The sequence below is a fragment of the Lolium perenne genome, chromosome 4, assembly GCF_019359855.2.
Source record: "Lolium perenne isolate Kyuss_39 chromosome 4, Kyuss_2.0, whole genome shotgun sequence".
In the NCBI taxonomy this organism is placed as follows: Eukaryota; Viridiplantae; Streptophyta; class Magnoliopsida; order Poales; family Poaceae; genus Lolium; species Lolium perenne.
Window position 1 is genome coordinate 35,047,307 of NC_067247.2, and position 12,025 is coordinate 35,059,331.

Consider the following 12,025-nt stretch of genomic DNA (forward strand, 5'->3'; position numbering starts at 1 on the left):
AACGATCAAGGAAAAAAGCAAACAGCACTGACTGAATGGGCCGTGGGCCGGTCGGCCCCTAGGGACACGGAGGAAAACCAATGCATAATAAGGGCAGCTCTCCGTCTCCACAGTCTCCGCTCCTGACGGCGGCCTGCCTCTCCTCTCACCGTCTCACGTCTCTTCGCCTCCTCACTCCTCAGCCCTAGGAAGCTTCGAGGCGCGCCACCTTCCTCCCTCCTCTCGTCGCTGGCCGGATGTAGCCTGCTCCTGCCTACCGGCATTGGTAATCCCATCGCGCCACCTTCCTCCCCCCCCCCTCTCTCCTCTCTGTTTAGGTTTTCGGGTGGCGGGATTTGGATTTTCGGGTGGCGGAATTTGGACTCCCTCGAGGTCGACGATTTATCAGCCATGGCTAGCTGGGGCTGGTCGCTTCGCGAATGATCCTATTTTCTGGGAACAGGGGCGCCGTTGCGTTCAGCGGCCGCTCGCTTCGACTCGCCTCGCCTCGCACAGGGTTTTTTCCCATGTCCATTTGGTTCGTTTGCCCGTATGCATCCCGAGATATTTGTTCCGCACCGCGTAGCATAGATGGATGATCGCCGGAGCCACCGGGCAGGGAAAGTGTTCGCCCCGTATTGCTTGTTTCACGACGCGTCCTAGGGTACTCTGCTTCAGGAACCCCATTAATTGCGGCGTCCCTAGATGGGCTGTGTAGATCTACTGCTCGATTGGTGGCTTGCTGCTTACTGCATTGCTGCCCCAGACTCAAACCAAATCAGGAGGATGGTACTCACTCGGATGGAAGAATCACAGGTCGGCCCCATACCCAAACAAAGGCTAGACGTACCCAAGGTCCTAGCCCATGGGTTAGCTAGCATTGCTTAGCTGAAGGTGGAAATTAAGCGTGTTTGGGGTTTAATTGGGTTCTGCATTGGGGGATCAAGCTTCTAAGCTAGCTTGTATGTCATAGTTCCATGGGGGACATGTAGCTTACCTTGTTGTTTACATGGCATGCTTATTTATTCATCAATTGTTGAGGGGTCAGTTGCAGTTACCATGTATGACCATATAATCGCTTTACCACGGCCAACTCATATTTGTTGAGAGGTTTTGAGGAAACACAGTCCACCCAGGACACAAAAACCCACTCATAGAGTTAGCACCATGGTGTTTGTTTAATGAATAAACACACTTTCTATAAACTACTATGGTTATGAATATGTCACGGTATTGTGCTTTCAGTACATGTTAATACTAGATAATTATAGATAGTCACATACAAATTGTTACAGTTTTGTTGCTATAATAGTATATGCCAACATATCAAGACTCAAGCAAAATATTTTCTGGTGCAGGCTTGGTTAATTGAAGGCACAGTGGTTGGTTGAAATAAAATTGACTTCTACTTTGTTGATCTGCCTGGAAAAGTTTCCCTTGTTCTTCAGTCAGGTATCATCACATCTTTTACTGGACATTTTGTTCTTAAATGGTGGTGGCACACATAGTGCATCTGTATGAACGTAAAATTTACTCTTGGTGATAACCAAACGCATGTTTTTTGCATGTTACTTGAATTGGGCTAGCATTTTGGTGATACTATGTCTTTTCTCATTTCTTTCCGTGATTACCATAAAACCAGTTTGGAAGGCATGAGTTTAGAGCATTCTGTGTATTTCGAGGGCTGGAAATTCCGTTTAAATGTTTGGTGGTTTTGCAACATCAAGTATCTGAGCTGCTTTCTGAATCTCTCTAATTGCTTGTATTGCTGCCATCTATTTCATTGCTTTCCATATATTGTGTATGATTATTCTCTTTGTACATAGGCATAATGGCATATTAATAATAACTATTTTTTTTTTGTTCATATCCTGAAATAGGTTATCATGATGGGTTTCATTCCGTCATTGTCTTGTGTGATCAAAGGGGGACTGAAGAGTATTCTGGCAGGAACCCATACATTTCAGTCGAGGCAGAAGATAGTTGACCTAGTTAAGCTTGGCCAGGGTGTGATGCCTGCACATCTCAAGGTGCATCATCTATTCAACACTACCCAGATGACTAAAAGTTCAGTTGTTGATACTGCTATTGAGAGAGATGCTGATTTTTGGGAATCCATGACAAAACGAATCCAAGTTTTCAGATACCATTCTCAGAGCTACCCCTGTCCTGACTTTCCAAGACTTAATGCAATATACTCGCAGATGGCTTTGAGCATGCCCATTGTTATACCCAAATTGCTACCTAATTGGATGCTTGAATTAATGCCTAGCTGCAGCGGACATATCTTTGGCAAAAGTGGTACTGCGAGGATGAATTTATTTCGCTCGTTTTGCTCAAGTTTTTCGGATGATGACTTCTCCACAATACTCCAGAGAATGGTGGGTCGCTTAACACAGATAGTGCTTAGTATTTTTATTATTTCACTAATATGGTTGCAACATCTATATCATGTACCTGTTTGCACATGGTAGTTATAGTCATAAAGTTCAACTTAATACTTCCTACTTTTTCTTTAAGTTTGAACGTTAAACCCTCCTTGTTTTATATAGGCGAAGTCAATCAAGGAAAATAAAGCTCCCCGTGAGGAAAAGGAAAACGAAGCTGACAACTCAGCAGTTATATCATTGGATGACCTACAGAAGTTCCTTGTTACTTATCTGAAAGGCATCGGACGTCTTCGTAGATGGTGCCAGATGAATGGTCTGCATTTTGACCTGTCTAACTTGTTTGGAACTAATAAGGTGTTGTTTACCACTCCTCCTGCTGGTTGCTTTACCTTCACGTTTCAGTACCTTGGTCGAAAATTGGATATTTGCTTATCTGGAAGGAATCTGTATGTAATGGGTTGGCGGAGCCAGAACGGGACTTTCGAGCTTAAGTTGAAAAGCGAAAAACGAAAAAATTTCATGAGAGGAGAAGGAGTAATAGTTATCCCATGCAAGAAAAACTACAGATTTCTAGCTCCTCAAGGAGATGTTAGCAATGTCAGGTTGGGATTTTTTGCAATAAGGGAAGCTTTCGAGGTACTGTATAAGAGCACTGGTGAAACTGATGAGGCGATGGCAGCAGTGGGAACATTTGCTGTGCATACTTCAGAAGCAGGCCGACTGCAAGACGTCTTGAAGGATGTATGCACCGCTTCTTTACAGAACATCATGGGTACAGTAGGGTCTAAAAACAAATTTTGGATACAGAGGTATGATCATTACGCAGAACTGGGGATGGAACAAATCAACGCTTTACTTCATGGAAAGACAGCAGCAGGTATAGAAGCTTGTGAAAAGGCTGTTGCTGAAGGGGTGGAAATATCACAGGAAATAGTGTTGCACCAAATTCGCATCTTTCCAAGAGATGCCTATAATATCGGTGTTTTTCAGCATGAGCAAGCACCTAAAGATCAAAGTGAAGATGACTCTGTTGATGGGAGTGACAGCAGTTTGAAAAGTTCCAAGGATATGAAAAGGGAAACAAAGGAGAAGAAACGAGATAAAAGAAAAATGAAAGATGATTCTGTTGTGGAGGAAGTTCCCACAGGAGATGGAGGATCTCCTGCAGCAGTTCCTCTTTATTTGCTCAAAGATTGGTTTGCTCCTCAAGATTAAGAACAAGCAGAACTCAAAAGATAATGGAGTATTTTTGAAGTTGGTCGATCAAATTGTCTAAGACTGATATTGAATATTATGCGCATCGCATAGGGTACACAGGAAAGGGCTGGGGCTACTGGAGTTGCTTGCACTTTTTTTCTGAGCAAGATTGGAAATATCCTGTATATTGAGTCAATCTCTTGAAGGGTACTAGTCAGGATGTACCTCCAGCGCTGCAACATATGGCTGCACGGGGTGCACCTGGAGCTCCAAGAAACCAGGCTGGTGGCATGAGCCGTTGGGATGGTCCCTGTGGGGGTAAACATTTTGAATCTGCTGTGGGTGACCCTGGTGGTTATGCTGGAATTAGGGAGGTCCCTGAGGATTTTTCTGGTCGGGATGGCCAAGTTAGATTTGTTGATCGGGATGGCCTGGGTGGATTTAGTGATCGAGATGGCCCTGAACGTTTGGTGGCCTGGAGGCAATGATGTTTTCAGACCCACAGATTGCAGAATGCGCAATGGAACTTGCATGTCATGCTCAAGTCGTCACATGTTGCAGTTTTTGTCTTTAATGTTGGCTAAAGTTCCCGCGGAGCTTGGCTTAGTCAAGTTATATGGATACATTGCTGCTCTGGATAGTCTGAATCCATTACTGAATTAGATCGTCAATTTTAGCAGGAGTGATCACATCACCACAGACAGCTCTGCGAAGGGAGTCAAGCTGGTGCAAGATCGCCACACTCTAGGTGTAGAACTCATCAACAACAGTAGAGTCACCCTAAATATCTGTGGACTTGACAGGTTCTGGAGGTGGGAAAGGTGGTAAGAGTAAGGAAAAAAACAAGAGAATGAAGGATGTTGTCGACTTGAGGAAAATATGCTGACTGGCCCAATTCCATACCTCACCGCCTCTTCGAACCTTTCAATCATGTGAGCCACCTCGCTGATTCTATTTTAACCTCTTGTTAGCTGCATCTTTTATCATGGATGGATACTGAATTATTGTTTTAATGTATACTGAATTGACACTGAATTCCTGTTAACTGCATCTTTTATCATCTACCAACCCTTTTAGCTGTTATGCAAGTTCTAATGTATTCTTTGGAGTCCCCTTGTTAACTTGCAGCTGTTTATTGTGAGTAGACAGTGCATTATGTTGTCTGATAATATGTCTTGCTAACTTGCACATGTAAATTTAGAATAGCCATCGTCGCAGGATTCACATTGGTAATTCACCTGTATCGGCTAAGTGCATAGTACAAATGTTTTACTGTCTACATCAAGCAGGTAATATTTTAGGACAGTAAAAATTGACTTTGATAGTTAATATTTTGGGACAGTTAATACTTTGAAAGCAAAGATGGCCACTTTTTAAAGCGCTACCGCCTAATCATGAACCACCTTTTGGAGCTAGCTTGGTCATCTTCCTTCTTCTCTTACTTAAAGCAGCACCGCTAGCCAGTACTAGCAGCTATGACACAGACTAGCAAATATTTAGAGCCAGAGGTAGCAGATGATTTCCGAAAATGCATTGTGCGATGCACAGTGTGGTTCTTGCCGTAGATTAACAGGAAATGTGTTACGTTTCTTTCTGCGTCTTCCTGTCTTGTCTTCGCATCTCAACATCAGTGGACCATTGCCGTCCACCTCAACGCACATTTCCTTTGTATTTTTTGTTACATTCTTTTTTGAAAAAGAAAGAAAGCAAGTGTCCATCCTTGGTCGTCATGTTGTCCTTTGTGTTAATAGTCTGTGGTTTGTGCTTGCATATACTGAACTCTTAACACAGGAGTGTAACAATACTTAATTCTTAACAAAGACAACAACAACAGAATTAACAATAGTGTCATATTCCTACAGCATCATACTTATACACATAATGTCATATCTGTAGCTATAGCTACTTCTGTTGTAGGTATTGCATGTGCTTGCTTTTGCTTGCGCTTCTACCTTCTTGCTTATGCTTGTGCTTGGGTTAACCTGCTTTCCTTTTTGCCGATGTCTTGTATGTAGCAAATTTGAACAAGGCTTCTTGATTTGACAGGCGTCATATCATCTTGAGCTGTGTACCTTTCACCAGTCAAAAAATTCCCTGTGCTCCTTTGTTGGTGTGTGCATTTTAGAATTTATTCAGTATGGCTTCGATAATATTGCATATCTAACTGTACATGCAAAGGTTCAGAAATGAGAGATTTAGTAGGGGAGAAATGAATTCAAAGTTAAACTGTACCTTTGATGTTCTATTGTTTTTGTTTGGCAAAATAGGCCTTTTCTCGCTGGTACCATTTATAAATTTGTCGTTTAACTTGGTACACTATTTATCGTGTTGTTTCAGGTCAGGAAGGAGAAGCTTGGGGATATAATCAAAGCACTTCATCAGATAGTTTCCCCATTTGGCAAAGTACTACACCAACTTGGCTGCTTTAGACTCCTTAATGTTCTTACTTATGTTGTCACACCATTTCAACTTTCTCATGTTCAACTAAGAGATCTTATCTTCTAATTGCACTAGGAGATTGTGTACTGTTCTGTTTATTTGCTTCTCTGGATACTGGCTGACTAGAGAGCTTGCAACACAACACAAACAGGGAGACCTTGCTTTTTACCTGGCAGGTAAACTCTTATTTAACTTCCCCACTATCAGTTATCTTGCTGTGCCATCTCTTTCCTTGGCCTATTCTGGTCATATGTTTGATAACACGGAAGGATTTAGAGGTGTCTTAGCTTCTCTAATTGAACCTATCAGGCGCTTGCTATATACCAGGCAGAATACATATCTGCTTGTTCCGTTAGAAATTCAGTGATAATGTACCTGCAATAGATAGATAACTTGATGTATTTGAAACTGTAACTTCGTTTTGCATTAGATAATGTACCTGCATGTTCTCCTTCAGGTATATTGACATCGTCTTCTTCAGGTGGAGATCATCGTCGAGGAGGAGGAGAAGCGCACCTGGGTGAGGAGTTGCCTAGGACGGAGGAGATCATCCTCCAGGATGCTCCTTGGCGAGGACCTACCTGGGTCGGAGGAGATTGTCCTCCATTAGCTCCGGGGGAGGAGACCGTCCTCCAGGAGCACCTTGGTGAGGATCTGCCTGGGCCGGATGTGCAGGGGATGGAGGAGAAGTTGCTGGGGCCAGAGGAGGAGCTGTTGGGGGCCTGACGTGGAGGGTGGAGGGCGAGCGCGGAGGCGGAGGGCGATCGAGGACGGGCAGCGATTCTAAATCTGGGCGTACCGATTCACAAAGGGTAGAGTTGTCTTTTTTACCTTTTTCACTTGGTCGGAAACAACCCCAAACATCTTATATTTCTGCACGGAGGGGGCAGTTGCTTTCTTCTTCATGGCTTGGTAGTCTGTTATAGTTACTTGAATGCAATCTGAGACAATTATTTTTTGCCTTTATTTGCAGATCTTGAGGTTTGTGTCTCTGGCTGGAAGAGAAGTTTCAAGTATTTTGACCGTATACTGGTCATCTCACACTCCCAAGATTTGGTAATTATGACCAGTATGTGCAAACCCACTCTGAACTTGAAGAGAACCAAATGAAGCAGTACAAATGGGAGCAGGAACAGATTGCTAATATGAAGTAGGATTACATCACACGGTTTGGTCATGGATCTGCAAAGATTTCTCGTCACTCTCAGAGCAAATAGAAAAACTCCTGGTAAGATGGAGCGTGGTGGTCTTATTGAGAAGGTTTCTCAATGACAAGGTTCTGGTGTTCTGCTTTATAGATGGCAAACTCCCACCACCAGTTCTACAGTTTGCTGATGTCACTTTTGGATATACTCCAGATAATCTCATTTACAAGAACCTTGACATTGGTGTTGACCTTGACTCAAGAGTTGCACTAGTTAGTCCCAGTGGAGCAGGGAAGAGCACACTTCTGAAGCTCATGACAGGTGACCTAAGGACATCTCCAACGCTGCGACCCATCCTACGCCCGCGCGTCTGGATGGGTCGAATCAGACAAAAACGCGGCCCAGCGTGTGAACCCATCCCAAAAACGGATGGCCGCAGCGTTTGGGATGACCCAAAGCCGGTCCAAATCTGGACCAAGGTTGCGTGGCCGCGGACGCCGATCGTTGGCCACTCGCGTCCTCCCCTTGTTCGCCCCTGGCCCGCCTATCTGCCTCCCAAAACACACCTTCTTCACTCCACTCCTAAAACATAGAGATGGCCGATGAAGCTCCTGCCACCGCCACCATTGGAGATGAGGGCCAACTCACCGCCAAACTCCATTGGATGGCATGGTCAGGCGTCACAATCACCTACGCATTGCACAGTTCCATCCACATCTCCGGTAAGACATGATAAGTTGGACCTGGAGCCTTGCAATACATGATGAGGGAATACTCGGAGAAGTTTTTTGTTGAGATGTTACGTGCCATGCTATTGTGATTCTGCAATTCTTTGCTCTCCGTGATCTTGTTTGCCCGATTGTTTCTAGATTTCTGATTCCCCATGGTAATATTGTTGACATTTCACGAAACATAAACCTTTCATTCCGTAAATCTCCATGACAAATTAATTTACAATGGTGCTTTACACATAAAAATATTATCCCCAATTCTATGTTGACGAATGAAGTTCATAATATTTGACCACGTATATAAAAAAATCAGCATCTGTAATGTGTATGTTAATATTTTTATACTTTTTTTAAAGATTATTCTTTGTACTTGGTTGGCACGGTTACATTGACCAGTGGGCATGATAATTTGGCCTAGAACGCAAGAGGCCGCATGACATTCCGACTCCCGAGCAGGTTCTATAAATAGTTAAATACAGATTGCATCGACATTCCCAGAAGCTCATTTAATTAAACACAAGGTGGAGTTACAACTTAAAGTACATACCACAAGGAAAATAGAAATTACAACCAAGACTTGGCATTTTGCACTAAGGACCTTAGATCTAAAGCAGATAGTGCAATCGGGTCCAGCTCGATCTCCACGCATCACATCACAACCAAGAACACCATCGCTGAGGACGCTACCACTTGGGACGGAGCTCCGGGAGCTTGATGTAATGGAGCAAAGAGGCCTCCTTGATGGCATACCTGCCTGAAGGTTGAAGATAACCTGTATCTGCCGGTTGGAGAAAACCGTCACCGGGTGGTGGGGTCGCCCTTCGAGCATCAAAGGCAATATCCAAGATAGGGCTACCGCGGATGCCCTCCCAAGAGAAGCTTTGGAGCTCCCGTGCCGATGATTCAACTCCCAATAGCCAAGGAAAACAAACCTTCTTCTCTCAGTGTCACCATGATGAGAGTGAAGAAGCTTGAGATCTTAACCAAGAACTGGGCCAACACAACCAGTAGGAATCCCATCCAAATCTTGCACCGCTTCCCTCCTTCCACCACCGAGGCGGCCAGGATGAACCAGGCCACAAAAACTCAGGACTCCAACTTTATTGAAAGAAATGAGAAGTGGGGGAAAAGTGGGAGCAGCGGGCGCCGAAGATGCGGGTCGCCGTGGATCAGGCAACAAGGTTCTAGCGTAAGATCCAACACCAACCCAGCTCCATCCCCCCACCTTGTTGCCAACAGCTTGAGAGAGAAGAGACTGAGAAAAAGGTTGATGTAGATCTAGATCCAGACATCCAATTATTTGCCTGAAAAAACTATGAAGAAGCAAACCTACAACTAGAAAGATCGAGGCCCCCCTCCCACTCGCCTCTAGCCACCATGGCCTCCGATGAAGAAGGAGAGAGAGGCCGGTGGAGAGAACTGGAGAGAGGCTCAAGGACAGGAAGGACCACACGGGTCAAGTCTCCACATGGCATCTTTTGCATGTCACCCAAGGTAGTCAGAGTCGGGATTCGGAGTCGAATCGATTTTCGTCGGGCAGAATCGAGTCGTAGTATCGAATCGTAGAATCTGGGATCCTACCATACTTACTAAGAAGATCTTTTATCACACAGGAAGTTCCTGTAATAGTATAATGGAGATAAAAATTATAATACAAAACGTTTCTACCAATAATCTGCTAGCAATAGATCATTTGAGATTTGGTAGGTAAATAAAGGGTAGTAAAGCAAGTGCAAAGGGCTTGGGATGTTTAAGTAGTATCATTGTATGGTTTTGCGGAAGGTAAAAATAATGAGTTAGTAGAATCGGAAAAATCCATAAAAGGGATCGAGATTCTACATTATTATAAAGGATTCTATGATTCGGATCGGGACTCAACATGGATTCTACGCGATTGGGATTCATAGTGGGATTTGGATCGATACGGCGATGTAAGATCGTCAAATCGTAGGATTCCGGTAGTAGGATCGGGATTCTGACTACCTTGATGTCACCGTGTGACATGCGGTCTAAATCCAAATTTAAACATTGCGAAAAAGTTTGAAAAAATCATGCATGTTCACAGCACATATTAAGATAATCCCTGAAAATTTCAGATCAAAATTCGAAACATATATCGAGAAACAAAAAAGAGAAACTCAGATGTGAATAGTCTACAGAGAAACTCAGATTTGAATTCGGAAACTATTCATGATAGATTTCTCTTTTTTGTTTCTCGATGTGTGTTTCAAATTTTGATCTGAAATTTTTAGGGGTTATCTTAATATGTGATGTGAACATGCATGATTTTTTTTCAAATTTTTTTGCAATGTTTAAATTTGGATTTAGGCCGCATGTCACACGGTGACATGCAAAAGGTGCATATCACCTGATCTCTATCCGGCGAGCGGTAGGTGAGCGAATGGTCTTGCCAGAAGAGGACCAACTGGTTTCCCACGAAACCTAGCAAAAGAGATAACCACGTTGCTCAATAGATCGAGAATCAGGAAACTTTCTTGGCGGGGGCGGCGGCGAACGAGCGCACGCTCAAATTAACAGCGCTCTAAGCGATAATTTGCTAGTGTCTTATTTAGTGTCACCTTTTGCTCATATACATTGAGGATTTAATACTAAGGAGTCTCGTTTGATAAGAAACGATTGATACTATGGACACTATGGCATGCTTGTAGATCTTTTTGCTAGCCCAAAATTCTCAAACAAGCTAAGACTTGTATCGAAACATCTCAAACCAAACACCCACCATACCTACCTATGTGACACTTGCTACTCCAAGTATAATATATGTGCTATGCCTCTAAGTACTTGAAAAATCTCTTTTGTGTAGTTTAAAGCTCATGAGAAAGTAGGGCGTGAGGTGACACTACTATGTAAGCTATGTGTTTGACATTTTATAAGTTGTTTGTTAGCTTAACCATGTTATTCTGGAGAAAACTTTCAAACATTGCAATATTAGTTGATATCATGTTAATTTTGTTATGGATGTTCATCGATGTAAAATTAAATGGAACACTCAATAAAGGATTCTGGAGTCTGCATATAATGAAAGAGACGCCTGGGCCGCTAACCAAAGTCATACTATGCATCATGGTGGAAGTTTACAACATGAATCTTCTGTGAAGCCTTTTTATAAAAAGCTATGCAAATAGTAAATAAAAACATTTATCTACTGTCATATCTTCTGAAGTATGGATAAGACTCCCTAAAAGAACGCCTCTCCTACCAAGGGACAAGAGGTACCTCAGTTGACGTTCTTGTGAAAACTATATGTTTACAATGAAAAAACCGCTTAAGTGATCCTAAGTTGTAACATGTGGTGTGGGTACTCATGGTGAAGGGCATGAAACATTCAACTTGTAAGGGCATAAACCATATGAATCTTTGTAACAAAAGATGCTTGGAACTCCATCCTTATGATTACCGTTTACATGAACTACATGCCTCATCTTGGTGGCTCCAAGGATCTGTCCGAAGTTATAGGGATAGTTCTGCCGATAGCAGCAGCAGCACTCATTCTCGTTGTTGGCACCGCCATTTTTCTGCTCCTAAGAAGGCATCTGAGGTATGCAGAGCTAAGAGAAGATTGGGAGGTGGAGTTTGGGCCATATCGATTGTCATACAAAAAAATATTTCTTGTCATCCATGGGTTTAGTGACAAGCACCTGCTGGGAAGTGGAGGATTTGGAAGGGTGTAGAGAGGATTGATTACGAGTAGTAGTGATCACCATGCAGATGATGAGACCGATGAGGAGGAATAGCTTAGGGGAGGCCATGGCGTGTGTGTTTGGATCTTTTTTTTTCGATAAAGGGAATATATTAATATCAAAAAGATACCAATTACACCCAGCCTCTGCAACAACGCACCACCCTAATGGCACTACGGATGCACACAGCCAAAAAAGGAAAAGAAAACTAAGAAACAAAAGTCCCGCTACAGTATCTCGGGCCTAACAACAGCAATACATCCACCGCCAAAACAACACCTGAAATACAGACTCTCCAAAAACGACGCCTCCAAGAAGGGAACAGTGCTCTAACACCGTCGTCGCCCGATCAACGATCTTAGGTTTTCACCCTGAAGATAGTCCCCGCTCTCAAAACAATGCCTCCAACAAGGTCATTGCCAGGCACAACCAGTTAAGGTCAG

General features: G+C 43.3%; 1 protein-coding gene across 8 annotated transcripts; it reads left to right on the forward strand.

Moving 5' to 3' along the window:
- The first annotated feature begins 64 nt into the window (after positions 1 to 64).
- On the forward strand, positions 65 to 8,127 carry LOC139830457 (uncharacterized). Of its 8 annotated transcripts, none has more exons than XM_071818533.1 (9): positions 65 to 265; positions 1,338 to 1,431; positions 1,860 to 2,360; positions 2,532 to 4,498; positions 4,785 to 4,855; positions 5,904 to 5,969; positions 6,081 to 6,181; positions 6,463 to 6,817; positions 6,979 to 8,127. In XM_071818533.1, the coding sequence occupies exons 3-4, from the start codon at positions 1,866 to 1,868 to the stop codon at positions 3,582 to 3,584; spliced, it is 1,548 nt and encodes a 515-aa protein (XP_071674634.1). In that variant the 5' UTR covers positions 65 to 265; positions 1,338 to 1,431; positions 1,860 to 1,865; the 3' UTR covers positions 3,585 to 4,498; positions 4,785 to 4,855; positions 5,904 to 5,969; positions 6,081 to 6,181; positions 6,463 to 6,817; positions 6,979 to 8,127. The 8 variants fall into 8 exon arrangements, with proteins under 8 accessions (XP_071674634.1, XP_071674632.1, XP_071674635.1 ...); XM_071818531.1 differs by having other exon boundaries at positions 6,487 to 6,817; XM_071818534.1 differs by having other exon boundaries at positions 6,084 to 6,181; positions 6,487 to 6,817.
- Positions 8,128 to 12,025: the final 3,898 nt, after the last annotated feature.

Excerpts from the sequence above, each read along its gene's own strand:
- LOC139830457 (XM_071818533.1), top strand. The coding sequence starts at position 1,866 with ATGATGGGTTTCATTCCGTCATTGTCTTGTGTGATCAAAGGGGGACTG. Across the intron at positions 2,361-2,531 it reads CCACAATACTCCAGAGAATG|GCGAAGTCAATCAAGGAAAA; the intron begins GTGGGTCGCTTA and ends TGTTTTATATAG.